General features: G+C 44.4%; 1 protein-coding gene and 1 long non-coding RNA gene across 2 annotated transcripts in view; one reads left to right on the top strand and one right to left on the bottom strand.

The window, feature by feature from the left end:
* Positions 1-5,970, top strand: part of PARM1 (prostate androgen-regulated mucin-like protein 1) — a 58,876-nt gene extending 52,906 nt beyond the window's left edge. Inside the window, exon 4 of the mRNA XM_067556992.1 lies at positions 1,991-5,970. Within this exon, the coding sequence (XP_067413093.1) occupies positions 1,991-2,075 (85 nt within the window). The 3' untranslated portion in view covers positions 2,076-5,970. The remainder of the gene's footprint in view (positions 1-1,990) is intronic.
* Positions 1-25,896, bottom strand: part of LOC137158950 (uncharacterized) — a 130,556-nt gene that overhangs the window by 29,201 nt on the left and 75,459 nt on the right. The window lies entirely within an intron of this gene.

The raw sequence follows: 25,896 nt of genomic DNA, 5'->3' as shown, positions 1-25,896 counted from the left end.
ACTGTATGTTACACGTACACACCATCATATAAAAAATAGCAAAGCCAGCATTTAATAAACATTAAACCAAAGCAAGTTCCTTCCCTCCTCCATACATACAAATATTGGACTCCATGCCAACCTCCCATCCATAACCGTCTCCCAAGCAGTGTTGAATCAGAGCAGAAGCCCTACCCTGTCTGAGAGGAGAGTTCAAGGCCCCAGCATCAGCATTATAGAAGCACGTGAAAAGGCTGCATATTTACACACACAAATGCAAACACAAAACTTGCTTTCTGCAAATATTAAAAATCATTCTTTCCTTAAATGTTCCTGATAGTAAATTCATGTGCTTCAATATTCACCCAACGCTAACAGGAAAGGAATGGGAATAGAGTCAAAAAGCAAATTTCTTGAGGAATGTGAGTGCACGAAGGGTTTCTTGCAGCATTCAGCCAGGTCTCGCTCCTACCCCATGCACTGGCTTCATTACCAATCATAAGAGACGCAAAACAAGTATGGTCAACATGCATTCATTCTCGTCTCACACAAAGAAGATCCATGCCAAAGACCACTAAATATTCAGAGCTTAACAAACCACTCTATTAAAAATCCATAGCACTCAATACACTGCTAGACCTAACTCTAGATCAAGAGGCAATATTAATAGCTATAGACAAGCAGTTAAAACCTAACTCCCTGCAGAAGAACAACAGACCATCTGTTACACTCAAATGTCTTCATACCACACTACAGATCACCGATCACTCCCAGGAATTAGAAACTAGAAGATATGGAACCTACTGCAAACCAAAGGGGGGGGAGGGACACTGATCAAAAGAGCCAATTGTATTGCAATGCACACAGTCAGGCGACATGATTGTCCACTGATATCATTAAAGCCCAAATCATTCCTATAGCAGAGAGAGAATCTACCTGTGTTTTAAGTGTGGTAATCGGTGTGTTGGTCACCGATGTTTATCAGTGTAGGCTGTGTGCATGTGTCCCTGTGTAGATGCTGTCCCAGCTCTGATCAGGAAACCGAGACGGCTCTCATGATCGAATGAGTTGACATGACCACAGACTAGCTGAGCAACAAAGGCACCCAGGCCAGGTTTATTGCATGTGGCACAATGAGAAATGACTTAGAGTATCTCTGGGTCAGTTTCGCATAGGCGGCGTTACAATGGTCTCGGCCCAACGGCGGGACTTTCCGTTATCCCCTAGACCAGATGCCAGTATTCCCTCTGACACCCTCTTTTATACACTGTTACATACACTTTCATTCTGCCCCCTTTGATGTAGGTAGTTACCACCCTCTTGACGTAGTCTAATACCACCTTTTTCCGTTGATTGGCTGATTTGGGCAACACCACTCCATGTATCATTTCTATCCATAAAAGTGTCATTTCAGAGAGAGAGTTAATATCTTGGTACCTCTTATACCTACTACATATTTTAGTAATAGTTTGGCAGTCTTACAATCTTGCAGTATCAGCACTTTCCTGTACCAGTTTCAGTTAACTTGAGTGACCCCTTATACGTCTGTTCACTTGGCTTTTTCCATTTAGGCCTTAGCCTGTTTTACAGGCCTTAAGCTCTCACTTCTTACTACATTAAGTACGTCACTGAACTGGACAAGGAGGCAGCTTTACAAAAAACAGCTAGGATTAGATTTCTCGCTGTCCCAGATAGTTGATCTTTAAAGATTTTAGGCACTTGGGGCTGAGACGTGATTTAAGTGTCATCAAATCAGACTCAAACCCCTATCCTAAAATAAATTAATCTGGATCCAAACACCACCAATTTATCCTCTCACACTAAGTTCCTTGGGCCTGGTTACAGAGATGGGTTTTAGCAGTAGGTGTTCTTCAGTTTTTGCAGGAGTGACACCATCCTTCCTACCGAGTCATGCGCTGAATAGGAATAGCTCTGGAATAGGGTGTTGGGTGTTTCTAAAAAATTTCCTGAATAATCCCTGATTTGTCTTTTTTCCTTCCCTGCCTCCCAGACATTCTTCATATGGAAGACTTTTGGATGATCATGACTATGGATCGTGGGGAAACTACAACAACCCTCTCTATGATGACTCTTAACAGAGAAAAGTTAATTGGAACAAGAAATGAATGTTCTTATTTATAAGTGCTTATACAGTAGAACAACCGTTGCCTGGTATGCATTCTGTGCCAGTTCCATGCTGTGCTCTTCTTCTGTTCCTGCTGCTGCTTCTTCCTCCGTTACACAATGGAATCATAAATTTAAGACAAGTCTAAATGCTGAATCACAACTGGGAAATGAGACTACGCTGAAGCCAACAGATTGCAGTCCTGGTCTCGAAACCAGAGACAGTCACTCCACAAGCGCAATAAATGTTTGTTTACGCTTTTAAGGAGGAAGTTATATTAAATCTCAGTGAGGGGAAGGGAAATGATCACTGTACAGTTTTCATCTGCATGGCTTCTGTTCCTTTTACTCCTCTTTAATCTTCCCTGTCTGTTCACAGCTGATGGGGTTCTGGTCAGAGCTCTGCAGTGCAGAACAGGGCTTCTACTGTTTATTACCAAAAGATCAAAGCAGAAATCAACCAGGAGGGCGAGGGAGGGCGGGGGGGAGTAGAGAAAAGGGAAACTCAGGCAGGATTGTACCAGAAACTGATGCTTTTTATTGTTTGCCGTCTTCACCAGACTATCTCGTTTTCAGAGCGTCATAATTAAAATCCAGCTGACGGTTGAATCCACCACCTATGTTGTGGTGTTTGGCATCTTTACACCCGCACGAGTTACACTTGGAAGTGGAAAATTAGTGATAAACAGGAAGAGATGACCGAGGCACCTCTGCTGCTGCAATCAAGTCATGTGGCAGAAATGCCATCGGGGTTGGGACCTTTCTTTTTGGAAAGGTGAAGTGTTAGAAGAAACCCCCAGAGCATCAGTACTGTCAAAATAAGATTCCATGAAGCACATTTTCACTCAAGCCACCATTTCCTCTAACGAAGGTTGCAGTTTGAGTATAGCAAATAGGAGAAACCAGTTCTGCTACCCTTCCTTTCATTCAGGCCACTAGCATGAGTCACTACTATTTAACATGAGGGAAGGATTACAGAATTAGGCTCACAATTAGAAGATAGGGTTGAGGTTTTCAAAAACAAAAGACAGGCTCTGGGAATTACACACCTTTCTTTGAAATCAATCCCTCGGATGCTTCGCTTTGAAAGTCTCAACCTTAATGTTTAATCAGCTGTTCCCTGCAGCAAACCTTCAGACCAATTCAATCATTTCTCTCTTCCTGACCGCTCCCTTCTCTAACTGTGTGAACAAGTCTGGGTTTATTTATTACATAAATGAACCTTGACAGATCACCAGTGCTATAAGGAAATAGATAAAGTGCCTGTTTTTACAGAATCAGAAGAGATAAAAGTATTGGCAGTTGCTACATATATTGCTGCTTTACATACAGTTTTAAGGTCATTTGCTAAAACAAAGTATTTTAACCCCCCGCCCTCCCCTCCCAGTTTGTGCTTACAAATCCTGCTACTGCTACTATTAAACAAAGCCGTATGGGTTGATTTCTGATTAGATCAGCACAGACTTAGCATGCTTAAATATACAGTAGCATTTCCCCTTGGAGCACATTGTATGACAGAGTTCTGAAACTCTAAACCTTCTCCTCGTCAGAGTAGGGGTTTTTTGATTTTTTTTTTTAAAAGCCAGCACATTGTCATTAGGTAACAGGCATTAGCTCCTCAGGCTACTGTGATGGCTGTCATAGATTTCCATTCTACCAGTGTGACAGGTAAACCAAGACCCCGCACTCCCAAAATATAAGCTTGGATGGAGACTTACTTAGTCGTGGTCACTCCCCTTTGTTAAATAGAAACCACAGGTAGCTGCATGAGTACAGCAGGCCATTTTACTACAGTGGTAAAAGGTCCACTGGATGAGACACCTGTGCAGGGGGCCGTAAGTCACATGTATGGGGAACACAGATCACATTTGAAAAAGTCAGGAATTGTTATTTATTGGTATTGCAGTAGCACTAAGAGTCCCAGTCATGGATCGGGGCCCCGGTGTGCTGTGTAGACACAGAACAAAGACAGTCCCTGCCCAGAGCACTTGGGAGGCTTACCTTGGGCACTCCAAAGCAGGAGCACCTAAAATTAGTGGACGCTTGGAATTTATGCTGTCAGGCTAGTCTCCATCAGTAAAATCAAGAGGACAGTTACATACCATCACTTTAAAAGGAGTGTTGGGAGGTTTAGGGTCTCAGCTACTTTGGCAGCCTCAAAGACGTGATCTGCATAAATACAAACTACTGCGAGAAACCAGCATGTGTTAACTTCTTATACTTAAGGATCTGTTCCATGTTATATTTAGCTGAGACACTCTAAGTACCTTTCCTAAGCCTGAAGAAGAACTTGATGGAACTCAAATACTTGCCTCTTTCACCAGCGGAAGTTGGCCCAATATGAGAAGCCATAGTAAGGTATTCTTGTTGGGGTTATTAATATTCCTCTGTGTCATTACATAGGATTCCCCCCCGTAGCACCCTGAAAGTAAACATTATGGATTGCTTAAAAATGCATCGTGTTTCTATAGCATCTTTCTGATAAGGATCTTTTGGTGCTTTATGAACATTACTTAAGCCTCAACGATTGCTGAGACAGCTAAGTGTTATCACGTTAAAGGTGGGGAAATTCCCAGAGGGTGCCTGTGGTCACAAGTGACACAGCAAGAATGAAACCAAAGTCTATTTCTTGTGTTCTGCCCATTAGATCACACTCCTTCTCTTAACTCAGCCCTCACAAAGATTGTGTCTGCTTTATATTTCCCACATTCCTTGTGTTAAATATCTTCCATTTAGTTATGTTACACCCAATGTCATTTCTTCCCAGAGCTTGGCCACTGTCATTTTAACATCTCATAAGGTGGCAAGGAAACAAACAATTCAAGATGAAATGCTGGAGAGATGGCCAGCTCAAGGAAAATCAGCTGTTTTGGTCCATCCCCCGACCCCCCTGCAGAAGTTTTCAGAAATATTTTTTGCACTAAATTCATCATGAGCTTCCTAGAAAAGAGCAAAGAGTCTCTAAATCTTCTTTGGAAGGAGCTGGGAAATTAGCAGATTTAGGGTGTTCAAAGGAACTCAACATCAGACTAATTCTGCTCTTATTTACTTAGATCAGTTGGGAACATTAAGTGGGTTATAAAGGATGAAAAATCTCATCCCTAGTTTCAGTTGTGAGTCTTTAGAAGAAGGGAGCTATTATCTCAGCTCCTAATGGGATTTTTTTTTTTTTTAAATGGAGGGAGATCTTTTCCCAGTAGTTTTCATATCACCCAGTTGACGGACATGGTGTTTTATGGACACAAAACAATAAAGTCTCTGCCTCACAGAGCTTTCAATCTAAGTGGCCTCTCGCTGGGCATATCAAAGCAGTACCACATACAGACTATTTCTAACTTCAGGCCCCACATGCCCTAGTGGGGACAAAACATCAGCCAAAGTCCAGTGATTGGATGTCACAACCATGGCATGAAGCTGGTTGATGAGATACCAGAGCAAACTGCAAGGATTGAAGTCTATGTAGAGGGAGCTTCTGAGATCTCCCATTTCCAGCAGGGTTAACCATTCATTAGTTCTCCTTCCTCCGATTTACCCTGGATCACAGCCCTATCTTAGTGTATTCTTCTTTCCTCATCTCCTCTGAGGAGAGATTCACAGCAAGCTGGGATGATAACTTGCACAGATTCACCTTTAGCCTTCTGGCACTGAATGGATCGGTAAGACTGCTTTTATTTTAAAAAAAGGCAACAGAGCACAGCCAACGCTGAGTCTGACAGTGGCCATTTTTACTGGATGAGGGAGGAGGGGCAAAAAAGTGGGCAGATTCAAGTGCAGCCAATTGGATATTTGATGTCATCCTAACCACATTCATTGTAAGATATACAAGTTATACCAATTAAAGTCATGCAAAGCTTGTGCCGTGCTGTAGTAAGGTGTGTTAACTTTGTGCTTGTTTCTGTACTGTTCCCTGTGACATTTTTAAGGGAGGTGTCGCGGACCCAGCTGGTATCAAGTCACGTTGGAGCAGTTTCTAGAGTTACTCCAGTAGTAACATCTCTGGATTCTAGGCTTGTTGCATCTCCAGTTCCAGATCAGATTGTTCAGTTTCCAAGCAAAGATGTTCATTTAACTGCAAACTCAGCCTGGGATTTAAGTCTCAAACTGCAGCCTTCAAGTCATGCATGTTCACTAGCAAGAGATTCTGCAGCTCTTGGTCATCCCTGTGCAGCCCTAGTATCTTCTAAGTGTGCCCTCATCTAAGAGGCTGAAACTGGCCCTAAATGTTTTCACTAATTCAGAATTGACCCGTTTTCATTGCAGCATAGTTCAATGCCGACTCTTACTAAAGAGTGTCCAGGAGCTGCAAAACACACACCAATGAAATCCCTAATCTTGATCCCACCTACAACCCGGACTCCTTCTCTCTATTCTCTATCTGTATTCCCCTCACTGCTGTCTTTGCCTTCTTGTGCTTTCTGTTATGCTGCCCTGACACCTGAAATAAATCCCTTCCCATCTACAAACTTCTTTCCTCTGTTCAAGTAATCGCTTCCCCTTGGCAGTAAATCCCACACCCACGCTCCAATCTCCTGCCCTATGATTCTGTCTCTTCCATTTGTCAGTCTTGTCTTTAGGCTGGCAGCTGGTCAAGAGAGAGAACACTTATTTGTGTGTGTAAGACAACATCCTAAATGTTTTTTTCTGTAGGAAACAGACTGGTCAAATTTATGGTTTACAAGTGCTTTTGACAGAATCAAACTTCCTTGAACATTTTTTGATTCAGTGAAAGTTACTGGAAAATGTTCAAAATGAAACAATTGCTTTGTTTTGAACTGGAAATTTGTTTTGGTTTATAACTTTTGGTTTCCTGGAGACATTGGGGGGGGGGGGGGGAATTTCCCCTTTCCATTTACTCCCCTTCACTCCATTTTCCCATGGGAGGGAAGGAGAAATAAGTGGGAGAAAAGGGAAAGGCAAAAACTGAAATATTTTGGTTTTCAAAAACCAACATGGAATTTTTCCATTTGAAAACAAACCAAGGTTAGCTTGAATTTTCTCCAGAAGTTTTCCATGAAGCATTTTGAACAAAACATATATTTGTAATTTTCTGCCCAAAATTTAGGACAGAAACTAAAATTGGGGGGGTGTCTACCAGCCCTAAAGAATAGTTGTAATATTGCAGCAGAGTTGGCTAAGGAATTTATGGGGCCCATATTGTTCCTAGCCCATCACCTCTTTGCAAGGTCCCGAAGAAGAGGGAGCCACCACAGCTAAGTACATACTAGTGTACATGGGCTCCCAAATCGTAGTGGGTGACAGTCCATCCATTCACTTCACAGCAGTTTAAGAAGGTGATATATGAACCAATAAAGTCTAGGAGCTGCTTCACCAGCCCAGGTTGCTTTCAGAATGGAGACTGGTAGAGGGTCCACTCTTCATCCTCTTGTCCTAATCCCGATCAGGGACAGTTTAGTCTGGCTACTTAATTACTGCACCTTAGGTGGTGCAGGAACCCTAAGCAGCTGTTTATTGCTGCCTATGAGCAGTTGTTTTCCAGCCTACTGTGAGAAATGGTATTGGACACTGTCTGCCCTAATCATAAGCCACCAAGCCAAGGGCAGCTGCAGCACAGAGCTCTGTGAGCTGGCCTTTGGTTCACAGACCAACAGCCGCTGAAAAATTTACTTTGAAGGAGCCATATTCACAGCAATTGGAAAACACCAGCCAGGAAGACAGCCACAGACCTGATCTGTATGAGAAAGTAATGCCCTCCAAATGAACACCTGGTACTCAATCACACAGCAGCTGCAGTGAGAGTCCTGCCTACCTTTCGATGTTTTAGGAAGATAGGGAGGCTACTAAGCATGCTTTATAATGGATCATTTGAGGCCTTGTCTACATGTTACCAGTTACACAGGTATGATACCACCCTGTGGACACTTACTTCAGTGTAAGAGCGGCTTTGGGGGGTTGTGTCTCTTGGGAAGACCTGGAAACACACACGCATTTCAGAATAAGAGGGTCTTGCGTATTGGACGGGTAGAACTGTCTGTTTAAATTCACACCTGAAAAAGTGTTTCCTGGTAGACAAGGCCAGAACTCCACCCAGTCTCAGTACCTGTTCATCCAGTACTTTAACATCCTGCCAACTCGCTTTAAAGCATCTCTCCCCACTCACACACACGGCATTGAACATCTTCCTTATGAAATGCTGAGTGCCTTACATAAAAAAAAGGGAATTTCACCGTCCCTAGAGTTAAAGGGGACAACTGGAAATCTAGTCGACTAAAATACATTTATTTTAGAACTGGGTTTTTTGACAAAAAAATGAAAGAGTTTCAGCTAACGGCCCCTAGTTCTTTGGCCAGCTCTAAGAGCCAGCTCATGACATACATGTGTCTGAGAGCCAACTGGCTGGCCAATATTTGGGTTTTACAAAAATACCCCAAAAAGAATCTCTCTTTGTCCCATTACAGAGTGAAATACCCACATGAAACAAAGAAAACCGACTGTACACACGTAACAGTGACAACTACTCGCAGGTCTCTTATTCTATCAGTCACCCTGTAACCAGATATGAGAGAGTAGACTTTTGTGAAGCCCCACTGGCTTCAATAAGGCCCTGCATGTGCGCAAGAATCTGCCTTGCATGGAGCCAATTGCTGGAGCCTGGGCTTATGTCTGAACAGTACCCAGCACAATCCCGACTGGGCCCTCCTGAGTTCTCAGGCCTCAGACACAGGTGGCAAGGACTTACACGAAGTGGATGCATAAGCTAATAGTGTCTTTATGTGGCCATCCATCAGGAACTTGGGAATCAGGAGAGAGTCTGGACTTTGTAGATGTCCAAAATAAGAAAGAAAGAAAAAGTGTGACACGTGCAGGAAAATTCCACCTTCTGATTATTTGGGTCTTTTTTGTACATTTCTTCTACATTTCCATCTTGCTGCTAATGCTAGAGTTATTTGGAGGTATTCTGAGATATTTGCTTTTAGAAGCTGTACATAATATTTCAAGACGCATGGAGCAACCTGGATAATTAAAGGTAATTGCAATACAGCTAAATAGGATTTCAGTTCTCTAGAGGATGCAAATTCTGAGAACAAAGAGCACAATCAAAGTGTGCTAGGAGTAAGCATCCACCCATATATCCCCCATCTGTGCTCTCAGTGCATCAAACCTGGGTGCAGCCTATCGCAGCCAGAGTTTGACTGACATTGGCACATATCTCAGTTAGGAACCTGGTGGCATGTCCGACTGAGGATATGTTGGTTCCTGTCACCACTCCGGCAGCTGATTAAACGGTGCAGCTGCTCAGGTGTGCTGCTCTCCAGCACTTTTCTTCTTCTTCCTGCAGCAGTGGCATGAATTATTTAATGGGGTCATTTGTAACGCCGGTTATGCCCTCCAGCTGTTCTGTACCCAAAAAACTTCGACTCAGTAACAATCTTATCACAGCTCCCCAGCCAGCTGTTCTGGCTCTGCATGGACAAAACACCCCTTTCAGACCTGGAGCGACGGGGAATGGAAAAAATAGAATGTGTTTCAGCAGGGGCGGAAATGTCACCATTTCAGGGGGCAGTGATCCTTCAAATGGGCCCTGATCCTTAACACTTGTGCACCCACATCCCCCATTGCCTACAGTGAGCAGCAGGAGTTCAGCAACTCCCAGGGAGGCCTGTTTTATTTTGGGGACTGTGAGAGAGACTGTTCTGCTCACCGCTCAGTGGCACCTCCTCATGACTCATCTGGGGAATTAACTCTGCCATCTGGCCAGAGGCCCATTCCTGCAGTTACTCAGCCCAGCATTCCCTTTCAGTCACCCCACAGCCTCTCGTGCTCCGGGAGTTGCAGCGCTCTCCTCTTCATAGCTTAGCTCTCCGGCCAAGTCACATCAAAGTTCTCCCCCTTTCCGGGGTAGCACACATCCTTTGATGCAAGCTGTCCCTGGAGGGCCGCTCCCCACTGTCTGGTCTGGGCTACTCCCACAGTGGCAGGTAGGGGAACTCGGATCTGCCCTCTACACCAGGTTCCAGTGTGGGGACCCTCAACCCAGCAGCTCTGGGTTTTACTCTCCCAGCCCTCACTGCTCCTTCCCTGGACTGCTTTCTGCTCTCCCCTTACAGCTTCCTACTCTTCCCTCTTGTATCAGGGAGTGCTACTTTCCTCCCCCAGCCTGCCAACTTCCTCTCTTTATAGAGCCTGCCCAGCTCCTCCCCCCAGCGGGGCATCCTCTGCTATTAGGCCCTAGCTCTCCCTAGGTTTCCTCCAGCCTACGGTTAATTGGCCTAATTTACCCCTTCAGGCCTTGTTTGGCATGGACACCCCATCCCAGGGACTATTAAAAGACAGCTGGTTTGGGAAATCTTTTGTGACACTTCCCTGGGGATACCCAGGGTTGTGAAGGGCAGGTGGTAGCAAGGAGCCTAAGATGAGGAAGCCTTCTCTGTGCCTGCCAGGGGTCAGCTCTTTAATCCCCCCAGCCTCTGGCAACACAAACCCTGCCTTCCAGGCCCCCACAGGCCCCGCTGTGTCTATACAGGTTAGTGATAGGCACGCACCAGCCCCTGCTCCACTGGACACTCACCAAAATTGACAGTTCCTCTTACTTCAGGAACAGGACACTCCAGCTTACCAGTAAACATACCCGAATGCAGCTCTGCTTAACACACGATGTTTTGATTTGTTTACAGAGAAAACAGGCACAAGTTTACTTAAAGCACAGATTCAAATGGTAGCAAGCAGAAATTGGAGACAAAGGATTACATGCAAAATAAAAAAAATAAAATTAAAAAAAAAACCACACATATTAGACTCTAAACTTAACTAATAAGTCATTGTCATGTCCTATAGAACAAAAGCCCACCCAAAATCCATCCAACCTCAGCCTGGACCAGTCTACACAAGAAATCCACTTGCTGGGCCCTACAATACAAATTAAGGATGGTCACATTAATACCACCCTATACTGAAAACCAACTGACCGCAATACATATCTTCATGCCTCCAGCTTCCACCCAGGACACACTACCCGATCCATTGTCTACGGCCAAGCCTTAAGATACGACCAGATTTGCTCCGATCCCTCAGACAGAGACAAACACCTACAAGATCTCCATAAACATTCTTAAAACTACAATATCCACCTGGAGAGGTGAAGAAACAAATTGACAGAGCCAGACGGGTACCCAGAAGTCACCTACTACAGGACAGACCCAACAAAGAAAACAGAACACCACTGGCCATCACCTACAGCCCCCAACTAAAATCTCCCCAGCACATCATTAGGGATCTACAACCTATCCTAGCAGATGATCCCTCACTCTCTCAAGCTGTGGGAAGCAGACCTATCCTTGCTTACAGACAGCCCCCCAACCTGAAGCAAATATTCACTAGCAACTGTACACCATACAACAAGAACACTAACCCAGAAACATACCTCTGCAACAAACCCCATTGCCAGCTCTGCCCACACATCAACTCTAGTGACACCATCACAGGTCCTAACCACATCAGCCACACCATAAGGAGCTCATTCACCTGCACATCTACTAATGTAATATATGCCATCATGTGCCAGCAATGCCCCTCTGCCATGTACATTGGCCAAACCAGACTGTCACTACGCAAAAGAATAAATGGACACAAATCAGACATAAAAAATGGTAACATCCATAAACCAGTAGGAGAGCACTTTAATCTCCCAGGACACGGTGTAGCTGATTTGAAAGTTGCCATACTTCTACAAAACAATTTCAAAAACAGACTTCAGCGAGAAACTGCAGGGCTGGAACTCATATGCAAACTTGACACAATCAAACTGGGTCTCAATAGGGACTTGGAATGGTTCTCCCATTACAAGTAGTAATTGTCACTTTTCACACATTCTCACCCCCTAATTGATTATTGTGAATAGGCCTCAACTACTCTAACTGAATGGACTTTGCTTATACCTAACTTCCCCATTGTTGTTCCTTACCCTTTATATATATATTTTACACTTACACACACACACAATCTGATTTCTATTCCTTACATCTTATTACCTGGCAGCTCTGTGTTCTTGGGGAACCGGGGTGCAAAACCCCTACTCTCTGGCTCACCTGAATCCTGCCCCCCAGCCCCTGCTTGAACCAGAAACCAAAGGCTGCTTGAACCAGAAACCAAAGGCATCTCAATATGAAAAGGCAGGGGAAGACACACCTAAAACCCTCCCAACAAGGGTGATACATCTCCCCTAGCCTCATCTACATCAAAAATGTAAAAGGAGGCATCTCAATTAGCACATCGAATGGAGAAAAGAAGCCTCATCTACATCGAAGATGGAACAAGAATTAGCATAGCGTATGGAGAAGCAACCTCTAAAGCAGGGACCGCACTGAACTCTGGGATTGCCAAAACAGGGAAGCACTGCATGATTGGAGTGCTCTGCTCTTGATGTAAATGAACTTACACCTGCACACACCCAGTTCCACAGTTATCAGACCATTATAGTTATTGATATGCAAAACACTGAATGTCTGGTTGCATTGTGAGCTCCCTCAAGGAACATTGCCCATAGCCAGGAGTGATCAGCTCCTATTGTCCAGCTTAAAGAAAACCACTCTGGGATACTTCCTTGAGACATTGTTTACCCATAACAAACCTGATGTCTATCAAAATCCCTACCAAAGTTCAAACCCCTGTTCTGATGCCTGAATCCAAATTCTGTATCAGTTCCTCTGGAACTTCCCCGCTTCCTGATTGATCATGTTGGGGACTCTGCCTGTCTCAAACACTCCAGACCCTAAGCTGAGCAGCCTGTCTCCTGGGAACCTTTGAGCTGCACGGAGTGGTGAGACCCCCCCCAGTGTGTGTATCTGTGGGGGGTTTATTTGAATCTGGGGCTGGAGGAACCCAGCCCTGAAAACCTTAGGTCCTGCAGGATAGCTGCATTGGGAGGGGACTTATAGCAATATGAACACACAAGTAACACAAGCAATATATTAATAGAATCACATCCCTAGAATCACACCCCTCTTCCAGGAAGGTAATCCTAATAAATGAGTATACCTCAAGGTGACGGGCAAATCTAGTAACAAAGTGAGTTACGGCCCACGAAAGCCTATGCCTGCAGAAATTAAATTTGTTAGTCTTTAAAGTGCTACAGAACTCTCATTGTTTTTGCTGTATACAGACTAACATGGCTACCCCTCTGGATCTGTTCAAGAGGCAAGTCTCACCATCCTCTTGCCTCTTCGGTGGAAAGATGCAGAGTTTGTCGGTATCCCTACACTTATGTTCCAAAAATCCATTGGCCTCACTTGCAAACAGGATATCCTCCATTGCTTGTGTTTCCTGTCTTGAAATCTCCCCTGGAGGCTTTGCAGGTATTTGATTGCTCATTTATAGGCTGAGCAAAATGCTATTCACTGCAGCACATACAATACAATTTACATGTAAACAAACGAAACCTGTTTCTTACTTTCTGGTGACTGGCCCCAACTTAACAATAGAATTTTCAGCGTATCTGCATAAGTCCTTAAAAGCCTTGTCCACACATCCCTGTCACAATGATTACAAGGACCATGGAGACAAAGGCTTTCAGTAGAGACCTTATGTGACATTCTCTGGCAGACTAGTATGCAGATACTAGACCTGGAGATCCCTGTAATCCTTATGCATGCACCCTGTGCCCTCTGCCAGTTGGCACCAAGAGGTCTCTGGGTCACACCCTTCTTTCCCTATGAAAAAAGCTTTATCCTACTGTGTTATCCCACAAATTGCTACACCGCACTGCATAGTGTCGGGCGCAATTATTGTAGACTACAAGGAAGCTTCCTGACCTGCTCTACAGTCTAATCATTTGGTTACCACAATCCACAGCGAGTCATCTCATGTCTCCTGCCCCTGCAACACAAACCTGCCTTTCACCGAGGTAAAAGGTTGAGCTCATTTATGTAAATAGATCCATAAGCGTTTTGCTAAGCTACGCAGTGATATGGCTTTAGTCATCATATTTGTCCGATGGCGCAAGCATTAATTCAGTTGCCTGTAGGAACTTAAGTGCCAGTGGTGTCAGTTCCGTATGAAGACATTGCAGTCCGAATCGATCACAAAGTGTGGCCAGGTTTTTTCAGAGAGTGCTTTAGCTTATTAAAAAAATCCTTAAAAGAAAAAAACAAAAAATAAAACAAGGCAATGCTCAAGTTGCAGACTCCAGCCTGATCCTGCAATACAATGTGCTTAACTTATACACATGAATAGCTCCATTGAATTCAACAGGACAACTCATGCATCTTAGCCATTGCAGGTTCCAGACCACTGAGCTGAACAGCAAAACTCCCATTCACTTCAATAGGAACAGAGGAGCCCAATACAGTATAAAAGGGCTGATGCTTTCTCCTGGTCGCTTCTAAGCTTATAGGGTGTGAGCAACTGCTTGGCATCTTTTCTGCACAGTATGTTAAACGAAGAAGTGCCGCTATCTCAGGGACTAGTTTAACGCCCCAGCCCTTAACTTGCCCTCTGTGCTGGGGCAGATAGCCCTCCACCAGTCAAGAAGGGGTTAAAGAACAATCAGCTCTGCCCCGCTGCACCTTGGGCAGGTTGTCAGGTCTGGGGGCAGACCCTTAGAAGAAAAGAACAGGGGCGGCAATCAAACAAGTAGAGCCAAAGCAGCCCGTCCAGGGCTTTGGGCTACATGCTGGAGAATGGCTTGAGCGCTCCTCCAGCCTGTCTGCTGGGAAAGTTTGTTTGTTTCTTTTGTTAAAACCCCAGGACTAAATCTTGGCCAGATGGTGGGAGTGGAGACTCCCCACAGAGCCTGAAAAACTGCTCTCTGCTTCGTATGGGCCTTGGAACTTGTTATTTGGACCGTTTCCTCCCCTCACCCCCACCCCAGGAGGGCACAGACTTGCTAAGAGGCACAGCCAGAAGGCCATGTCCCAGAACTGCCATCACCCAGGGAACAATGTATGAGGCAAGCAAGGAGCCTACTTTCACCCCAAAGGGTGACCTTGAGACAACCTTTGACAGCCCCACTGTTAATTTCGCTTTGATTGGTTCTGAGAGCTGGCTACTTTGACATACGTTAGTGAGACCGGACTGGGCGCACAGATTTGAGTGGTGACGAAGATCAGGCGCAGGGAAACGACTAGCCAGAATAGCCTCGGCAGTTTGAATTCACAGCTGCCAAAGCATTATGAACCGAGGTCTCCACATTCTCCTTCCTGCCCATAAAAAAAACAAAGTCCTGGTCATTTATTGGTAAGTCAGGAGAAGTCCCTTCAAGCAGGCAAAGAAACCACCCTCCCACGTCTGTGATCAGGGCAGATGAGTGGGTGCAAAAGCTTCCTAATGGGGAGTTGGATGAAGCCCTAAAGGACCTGGATTGGGTACTCAGAGAGATGGGAGACTTTGGAAAGGGGGAGGCCTCAGCGACAGAGTCCAGGAGAAAAAAATTGAAAAGAAGAAAAAAAAAAGCTAAAGTCCATCTAATGTTCCACTGAGGAGGAATAATGAAGAGAATGGGTTGTTTTTACAAGCAACAATTGTTTTTCAGCTCTGGAGTAACAACGAGAGCACACATATATCCCTGCTCACAGCAGCCTGCTGTCGCCCAGCCTGTCAGCATGTTACTGAATGTTATTTTACATAAACCACATCTGCCATCCTAGCATCAGGCAGATCTAAACCACCACACACTTCATTTACCCTTTCAGTTAATCATCATTACCGATGCAGAGACTCTGAAGCAGGCTCTGCTTCTCGCTTTTGCTCAGCGGCGGCCAATAAATCAAGCATTCTGGGGACAACAAAGCCTACTCCATTTGCATAATTGTTTCATTCGCTGCTTTCCTTTAATATATGCATGATCTCTTATTTTATTAAAGTGAGTTGAACAAATGCAACTGGGACCACAATCATCATCTGCAAAGGTCAAAAGATATAAGCATCAAGGCAAGGTCTGCAAAGCATAGTGCCAATCTAATGCTCACTGTAGCATGGAAATAGGATCATGAATTCCTTTAGGGATTCTCACACAAACACGTCTAGATTTCCGACATGTTTGTGCATTAGATGAATAACATACTGTCACTTTGTACATTCCCAGAGATAAACACCCTGCTCACTGATATTCAGTATGAGGAGTATGACTTGCTTATTTTCCCCACATACACGTGAAAGGACTTTGCTAACAACACGTCACTCATCTGAGAAAGGCGGTATCTACATCAGAAGTGATCAAAAGCCTGGAATTCGACTAGGTAGCCTCAATCCCACTTTAACACTTTTTCTGGCAAATTATTATGCCTACAATACCCTCATGCAGATTGGGGCCATGGGATTCTCCAACCATGGAGAAACGGAAGGAAAACTGAAATTATACAATGGGTCTTGCTACTTAACGGTGTTTCAAAACCAAAGTTAGAAGTTGTTAAGTGACAACAGTATATTCCCACATCATTTACAAAATCCAAACACTTAGACAAGGAAATAGTTGCCTGACTGACCAGATCTCTTTCTTTGAGAGAACGTATTTTAGACAAAGGAAATGCAGAAGATCTAATCTACCTGGATTTCAGTAAGGCAGTTGATAGTTTCACATGGGAAATTTATTAAAATCGGAGAAGACTGAGATTAATACAATAATTTAAACATGGGTAGAGGAAGTGGTTAAAGGGGAGACTACAACAGATCAAACTGAAAGATGAACTGTCAGACTGGAGGGAGATTATTAATGGGGTGCACAGAGATGAGACTTGGGACTGATTTTAAACATTTTCATTAAAGACCGTGGCATTAAAAAAATGTGTGCTAATAAAGTTTGCAGATGAGATGCAGATGGGAGATATTGCCAATACAGAGGAGGACCAGAATATCACACAAAAAGATCTGGATGACTTTGAAACTGGAGTAACAGAAATGGGATGAAATTTTATAGTGTAAAGTGCAACATCATGCATTTAGAGACTAAGAAGAAGAATTTTTGCTATAAGATAGGGACGTATCAGTTGGAAGCAACAGAAGAGGGGAAAGGTGTGGGTGTACTGGTTGATCACAGGATGACTATGAGCTGTGAATGTGATGCAGCCATGACAAAGGCTAATACGGGCCGCAGATGCATCAGGTGAGGTATTTCCAGCAGAGATAGGGAAGTATTACCACTGTTATACAAGGCACTAGTAAGACCTCATCTGGAATACTGTGTGCTGTTCTGGTTTGCCATGTTTAAAGAGAGATGAATTCAAACTGGAACAGGTGCAGAGAAGGGAGACTAGGATGATCTGAGGAATGGAAAACCTGCCTTATAAGAGTAGACATAAGGTGCTTGGCTTATTTGGATTAAGCCAACAAAGGCTGAGCGGAGATTGATTGGTATCTATAAATACATCAGAGGGATAAATAGCAGAGGGAGAGGAGTTATTTAAGTTAAGGGTCAGTGCTAGCACAAGAATAAATAGATATAAGCTGGCTATCAATAAGTTTAGGCTTGAAATTAGATGAAGATTTCTCACCACCACAGGAGTAAAGTTCTGGAAAAGCCTCCCAAAGGGAGAAAAAAACCTAACTAGTTTCAAGACTGAGCTAGATAGGTTTATGGAGGGGATGGTCTGATGAGGCTGCTTATGGTGGCATATAGCAGATCTGCGACTGCTATTAGTAAATATCTCCAACAGCCAGCAGTGAGACACTAGACGTGGAGGGCTCTGAGTTACTACAGAGAATTCTTTCCCAGGTGTCTGGCTGATGGGTCTCTGACATGTCCAGAATTTAACTGATTGCCATATTTGGGATTGGGAAGGAATTTTCCCCAGGTCAGTTTCTGGGGAAGGGGGAGTTGCCTTCCTCTGCAACGTGAGGCACGGGTCACTTGCTGGTTTGAACTAAAAGCATATGATTGATTCTCCATAACTTGAAGTCTTTAAACCATTATTTGAGGACTTCAGGAACTCAGCCAGAAGATAGGGGTCTACAGGAGGGGATGGGGGAGGTTTTGTGGCCTGTGATATGCAGGAGTTCAGGCTAGGTGATCACTATGGTCCCTTCTGACCTTAAAAACTATGAGTCAAGTATATCATAAGTGTAACAATTCCTTCCTGAACAGAAAAGATTGCCTTCAGATTAACAGGGACTCCAATGTTTTGATGTAGGTGGGACGACATCCAAACAGTATTTCAGACACCAAACCTTTCACAGTTCAGCTGTATCCAGCTACTACATTCTATTTCCAACTATCTTAAGTGCAGCATAACTTGTGGTGAGATAAGCACATGGCTACAGAATGGTAGAAAATGAATGGCACCAACTGTCTGGAGAGAAAGAAATGCATCACTAATGGGAGCAGAGTTGCATTTTCTAATAACCCCACCCTCTTTCACGGTCCTTGGTAGATTAAGTATACTCGTCAAACAAAGCAGGTATGGACAGAGGAGGCTGAACTCAGCCATGCAACAAAAATAGTAACTTGAGGTGACCAGAGTTTGTTGAACAATTTTTTTTCCCCCTACCCCCCCTTTTTGGACAAAATATGGCTTTTCAACCAAAACAAATTCTGTAAGACATTTTCATTATGGACAAAAGTCTGATTTTTCCCATGAAAAATGATTAATTGTTCTTTTGGTTTTTCTCTCCCATCTTTCCAGTGAGAAGGTGGGATATCGCTGAAAAATTGGTTTTATTTAATTAAAAAGGAGGGAAAAAATGAGGAAATGTTTGCTATAAAATGAAATCTCTCCATTCCATTTTTTGTATTGCAGAAGACATATAGCATTTGCCAATCAGCTTCAATATTACCCTTCTGTAGACATCTGAGTGAGCCCAGGAAATAAAGATTCTCCTTTCAACAGCTCTCTGTTACTGCAGGCATGAGCCCAGCCCAATTTATCAACTCATTAGTGATTGCCCTAGGAATTCTTAAAACATTAGCCGTCAGGGATCGTTCTTTAGCTGTTACAACCGTTAATTCTGACTCTGTCTGAGCTGAAGAGGTCAAACAAAAAGATGCCATTGCCAGGGTGGGCATTATGGGTGACAACCCAGGGCGTTGTGGTGAAGGGGGCACCGTGGTCAAGAGGGTGCCAGCGGCCAGGCAGGATAAAAGAGGCGAGCGCCCACCAGCTGGGCTCCACTCCCCACTTGTGGGTGGCTTTTTGGCCCGTGCGGTGTCCTGGCTTGGAGGAGAACGTGGACAGGTCAAGCTGGCTCCTAGCCAGGGGAGAGGCTGAAGTTGCAGGGGTGTTGCTGTAACTTGTGGTTGGAGAGGATCTGCCCCAGAGGCAAGCTGCCGGAGCCCTGATGGACCCATGGGAGTGACCTGTAGGGCTGGCTGGGCCAGGACTGGGCTTGCCCTGGGGCTGTGCCATGCGCTGGTCTGCACTAGGCTGGGGGGGAGAGGCGAGCACCAGGGGAAGAGCTGCTTCCGCCCAAGATCTCCTGCATTCGCCCCAAGCTGCCTGGCACTCCCCGCCCGCCAGGGTAGCCGCTCACCTGCCCCCAAACACCCGTAGAGCAGGGGCAGATGGGGCATGCCCAGCCCAGTGGTGTACAGCACTCTCTGAAGTTGGGCGGCACTGAAGAGCGAAGGCAATGGGGTTCCCTGGACAGGTTCCCAGCAGCTCAGGGAAACAGACCCTGTGTTGGGTACATGCTGTGCTGAGCTTCAGTTTGTGCCTTGCAGCGTTGCCATCCTCCCGGCACTTCGCTTGGGTGCCATCCCGGCGTTCTCACTGCCGGTGCCAGAGGCTGGGGTGCTGCAGCAAGTCAGCACTGGGCGTACGGGCTGCCCGTGTCTTTGCAGCGGTAAAAGGAGATACGCTAGGGACTGTGCGCACCTCACTGAAAAGCTTCTCCAGTCAACTCAAGGTCCGACACTGGACTGCATGTCCGTCCTTCAACTCAAAGAAAGGGTGCAAAAGACAACTTGGCTCAGGGTACCAATTTTCCCTAAGGCCAGCCCTGAAAGGTGCAAACCGCAAAGACACAATTTCAACTACGATAAAAACAGAGGAGACCTACGTCAGTTCCTCTCAGCGTACAAGTGATCCACACTGCTCCTTTCAGCCAGCACAGGCCGTTTTGCCATTGCCTTGGGCCTCAAGAGCACAATGTGCAGAGGGAGCGGGAAGAAGAGAAGCAAGGTTCCAGGTCCCGTAGAAGCCTCCATTACTTCGGACTAATACAAGTTGAACATGAAATAAACCTAGTTGCTCACTCGGTTGGATTTTTTTCTTCCCTCTGCTGCTTTCTCCTCTCTTTGCTTTGTTCTCTGCCTCCATTGTTATTGCACAGGTTCCCCAGTGCATCCTTATGCCCGTGCAGAGCCCAGCTCGAAAACCAAGGAGCAGCAACTGGGGCCACAGCAACTTAAGCCCCAGTTGCCATGGCCTCTATGCATATGGCAGCAGCAGGTTTTAACAATGCCTGTTTCTGACCCTGCCCCGTTCCCCATCTCTAATCTCTTGCACGCCTTCAGTACCAGGGGTTCCTGTATCAGGTCTCTGGCCAGTTCTTAGGAATCCATACCGTAAAACCCATGACCACCACTGGCAGAGGTTGGAAGCAGAAAGACCAGAGGTGGAGATACTCACTGTACAAAGGAAGTCTGCCCACCAGCTACCTTGCCATTGTGATGTTCTTGCTCCTGAAGCATCGGTAGCTATGTGGGTGGGGAAAGAGGGAATAATTGTACCAGGGCCTTGAAGTCAGGGGGCCGCAAAAAATGTCTAACAGCTGTGTAAATAAAGTGAAATGAGAAGCCATGGGGATCCAGCAGCTATGATGTACTGGGCCCCAAATTTCTCTCGACCGCTTTAGCGATCTCCTGCGCAGCTGATGAACCAAGACCTCACAGGGCCAATACAAGGAGCACAGCTTATAGGGGATACAGACCGATACAACACTGAAAATGTTCTATTCAAATGGGTTGCCTCTTGACAATCTAGAAAGCAATTTTTCCTCCATCAAGATTTAGGTTTCAGAAAATAAATCTGATCTGTAGCCCCATTCCAGACGAGAACAGTTACTGCAATTGCCTCGTTTACAGGAAGAAGATTTACCTGGTTTGGATCAGCAGCGGAGAAGACAACATTTGTTAGCTGTCTGACTTTATTATTTTGGTGATGAGAGAGACTGGCTTTGCTGTGCTAGGGATTATAACTGGTTATACTGAATTTCCCCATCAACTGGTGGCAATGTTTTAAGGCATTTGACCTAGGTAAGACCATGCCAGCTTCCTCAAAAGTAGTCTGGATTTTCTGATATCTTTGAGAAGGAGTCACTTTGAACAATAGTCTCTGTGCTATGGAAAATGCTGATTTTTTAAAATTCAGTAGAAACCTTCTATAAAAATCAAAACCCAGCACAGAAATATCAGGGTCTCAAGCACTCAAAAGAAAAAAAAAAAAAAAATCAGACATCTGATGAAGGTCATCTTCTCCATTTTCTCCTCAGCTAAGCTTAATACAGACACATCTTCTTACAAACAAGGCTATCTTAAGCAGGACCCATCTGAGTTGATGCTTGCTAACAGTGACTTAAGTCATACTTGATTGGATTGAGCTGTATGGCTCCAAAGTGGGCCTTGCACCTGATTTGTCTGGAATCCATGGAGACTGCAAGGTGGAGCAAGTGAAATTCATAACCCATGAGAATCCCAGATATGGCTAAGGCACCTTGGCTTTGTGTCAACAAGCCATGGGAGGAGAGAGACACACACATTTCACAGTCTCAGCTTGGGGAAATAAGCCATGACATCAAACAGGCCAGCCTTTAGCCCTTTCTCCCTGTACCTGAAGGAAGCCCACTAGCAAGAAGCGCTGTGCCAGAAGACCACCACCATCTGGCTCCTTGACTGCAGTCCCAGCTTCTACTCTGTAAGAGTCCAGATGACCACAAGGGCTGGAGTCCATGAACCATCCCATCACTTTGTGCGTCTTGTTCCTTTCTAGCTTTGATCTTGTGTTGATTAACAGGGAGATGCCCCCATCACTTTATTCTCTTTAATTTTAGGGTGTGAAAGTGGGGCTGTGAGAACACTCAAAGTCCACGCAGAGAAGGTACCTGAAAGTGTTGTTCTCCAGGTTTAAACAATCCCTAAACGTAGTCTCAGAAAGAAACTCATTAAAGCAAGTCTTGAGACCTGAAATTCTCATCTCCAATTTCCAATCAGAAGTAGTTTTACAGCTGTTACTTATCAACAGTGTTCGGTTAAAGTCTGTATTATAAGCTCTCTTCTGGGGGGAAGGAAACCGCATAAGAATTCGAGTCTAAAGACAGGAAGCGTTATAATTGGCTCAGAGGTTGTGGTTCAGACAAGAAGATAAATCATTTGGTTTCAGTATTAAGCTACTTAACCAAATTCAAATGATAGATTTAATGATTTTGGTAAAATGTGTTAGTGGGGATTTATAACCAGACAGCCACTTTCGTAGAATATAGATTAAGTTTGGTATTATTTGATGACTTAACTCCAATTCAATATGGAGACTAGCTTGTTTGATTTGTTGATTTGATTATGATTCAACAGAACATTAAGTTTAGTATTACTAGTTTAGTCCTAGCACCATGTGTTTGTGATTTCATTTTAGTTTAAGAGTTTAAATAACAATTATCAAATACAAACTAACACAGCATCACATTTCTTTCACTAAGAATTGTGAATCCAGAATCTTTGTTGGCCTGGCGTGGATACCAGCCAGTCAAACACTTGACCAGCTACCCCTAGTAAGTCTATGGTTCTCACATAATTGCCACCCAAGAAGCAATCTTGGTTGCTTTTGAAGGAGGAGTCAACTTATCAGTAAGCCTCATTGGATCTTTGTTTGTGAATACTCCTTCGTTTGGGCTCTGTTCTTTGAATCAGAAGACTGCTACAGCAAGCAGAGCTAATACTAGCCGCAGAGACAGGAAGTTCCTTAAGTGCTTTTCCTAGTGACAGTGGCTGAGAAACTGCTTTGGATTTTTTCTAAATTTCTGTATTAATGATCTACATTTTACTCATGCATTTGAGCTGAAAGACAGATCATCCAGTCTGACAGAGTAACTGGGATTTAAATATTAGTGGCTTGCAGCTTTATTTGTGCAAGATGCTTCCTGAACTGAAACAGACGAGTGTGTTCTGAGTTTCCAAGGTGTTTCACACTTTTCCGGTTTCTGCCTTTGCCTGCAAGGGCATTTCTAGCAGCTTCGGATTACAATGAAAGCCACAAGTCCCTTCAAGAGAGAAGAGAATAGCCTTAATCATTGACAAGAAGCCATGGCCCAGAAAAGCTGCTAGAGCCTGTTCCAAGAAATACCCATGCAACCTCTCTTTTCAATCCCCTCTCCACCTAGCGATAACACACATCATACATCCAGAACCACGCAACAAATTAACAGCACTTGATTAGAGCAAAGCTGGTGCAAAAATCATGAGGCAGTTCTGGCTTGACCATCTGAGCAGGAGGTTTGTCGCTTTACATTGGAGCAGCTAACTGAGAAAGTAGAGAAAGTTGCAGGAATCTCGCACTAGGGGTCTGAAGGGAAGGGGAACACAACCCCAGTACAGATGGGGATAACCCAGCATGTTACAGATCAGGCTCAGAAGCCACAATGCATCTCGGTGCGGAACAGAGCAGGTGCAAGAATCAAGAGGTGGCAGCTGGGGCCAGTTCAATTTGTGCCCCAGTTGCCATGGTCCTCATGGGAGTGGAAGTAGCTGGGGCATGGAAATGCCTCACTTACGTTTTTTCCTGGCCCTGCCAGGCCCCTCTCCATCCCCATCATTCCTCCAGTACAGGGGATTTGTAGCAAATTTCAGTCTAGTGCTAAGGAATCCACACCACAAAACCCACTACCATCCCCAGCACAAGTTGGTAACAGAAAGGCCAAGAAGGGATGCTGCACATTGCAGAAAGGACAGCTAAAACCATGAGCTACTGTGTCAATGTGATGGTCCTGCACAGCTGCTGATCCAGAGCTCCTGATCCCTTACACCATGCCAGTTGGCTCAGCTAGCTCCAGAAGTGCTGCCATCTGAGATCATGGAGAGACATGTTCTTCTCGGGAGTCATTGGAACCAACCAGCCAGTCACAGGCTCCATTTCCAGTCCCTCCCATGTTGGGCGTCTTGTGCCAGCATTGCATTGTTGGCATTTCTGGCCATGGTGATTCAGACTTAACTCATTCGTGAATCAACATTTCAGCATTGCCCCATCTATCAGTTCACCACCACATGTCAACGTTTTCCTTTATGAGTAAAATATCCAAGGGAAAGGCAAGCTAATATTTTGCACAATGTATGCATAAGCACCAGAAGCTTGGGGTTCTCCTAGCTTGTGATCAAAGTTTAAGTGAGAAGAGAAAGAAAAATAAGGATAAATATAAGAATTAATTTTGGAAGAATGCAGCAAATAATATTACAGTAGTGCTAGAAATCCCAAACAAAGGTTTAGGGCCCAAATCCATAAGATGAAATTCAATAGAGCAAGTGCAAAGTATTGTACCTGACAAACAAAATCAGATGCACAACTACAAAATGGGGAATAATTGTCTGGGCAATAGTATTGCAGAAAAGGATCTGGGGGTTACTGAGGATCACAAATTAAATCTGAGTTAACAGTATGATGTTGCTGGGAAAGAGGCAAAGGTCTGGCATGTATTAACAGAAGCACCAGATGCAAGACAGAGGAGGTAATTATTCTGCTCTTCTCAGCATTGATGAGGCCTCAGCTGGAGTATTATGTCCAGTTTTGGGCACCACACTTTAAAGATGTCAACAAATTGGAGAGAGTCCAGAGGAGAGCAAAAAAAATGCTAAGGCCTGGTCTACACTGCCAGCGAAATAAGGCAGCAGTCGATCAGAAATAGAGAAGCTACTCTACGTAGCTTGTGTAACTCCCATTGACTTTGTAACTTCCGTTTAGCACACTGTCTCCACTGCGCTGACAGGAAATGCGTACCTGTCGATGCAGTGCTATGCTTTTTTTTTGGAGGTGGTTTTAATAGATCGACTTCCAGATCAATCGAGCATGTCTTCACTGCCGCTCAATCAATCCGGATAGATCAATCTGACGGTGGTGAATTTGAACAAGCAGTAATCAATCTAAATCTCCCTTATTCCAAACTAAGCTACTAGGGAAAACATTTCCAAATATAAGGCTGGGTAAGCACTGGAACAGTCGCCTTGGAAGGCTGTGGAATCCCTGTTACTGGAGGTTATAAAAGAACAGGTTAGACAAACACCTGTCAGGGATAATCTAGGTACATTTAATTCTATTTCAGTGCAGTAGGATGGATGACATGACCTCTTCCACCCATACAAATAACACGCACAGGGACATGAACCAAGTGAAGTAACAAAAGTGTTCCGAGGTGAATTCACATGACATCTGTCTAAGAGATATGCATGCTATGTGCCAGTGAGTATGATAAAGGCTACTGTGGAAGAATGAAGAATAGTTAGGCATATAAAACACCACAAGAGGTGTAAAATTAGATACAGAAGAGGGACTGCAGTTAACAATGATATCAACACTGTACATACAATAAAAGCTAATTGTAGAGGATAAAAGGAAAATTACATAAGACAAGTTAATTATTAAGATGCTTCCAAGAATATAAGGAACAAAAGGGAGGTCAGGACAAGAGCATGGCATGCACTCTAACCAGACTGTGCAAAGGCAATAAACCAAATAAAAGGCAAACGCTTCAAAAATAATAAGATTCTTTGTCTCCGTCTTTCTTTTAACACAAAGCCTGACAAGATTTTGAGGCTGTAAGAAAAGTTGACAGAACAGCTGCATGGACATCATCTACCTTTAGAAATGGTTGTGCTCTTGGCAGACTGATTTCCAAGGTCAGTAAATATAGTGCCAGGTTATTTCAAAAGAT

This window comes from Emydura macquarii, unplaced genomic scaffold (assembly GCF_026122565.2).
Source record: "Emydura macquarii macquarii isolate MOO-44397 ecotype Brisbane River unplaced genomic scaffold, CSIRO-AGI_Emac_v2 contig_1790, whole genome shotgun sequence".
NCBI classification, from domain to species: Eukaryota; Metazoa; Chordata; order Testudines; family Chelidae; genus Emydura; species Emydura macquarii.
This window is presented reverse-complemented; position numbering and strand designations above follow the sequence as displayed.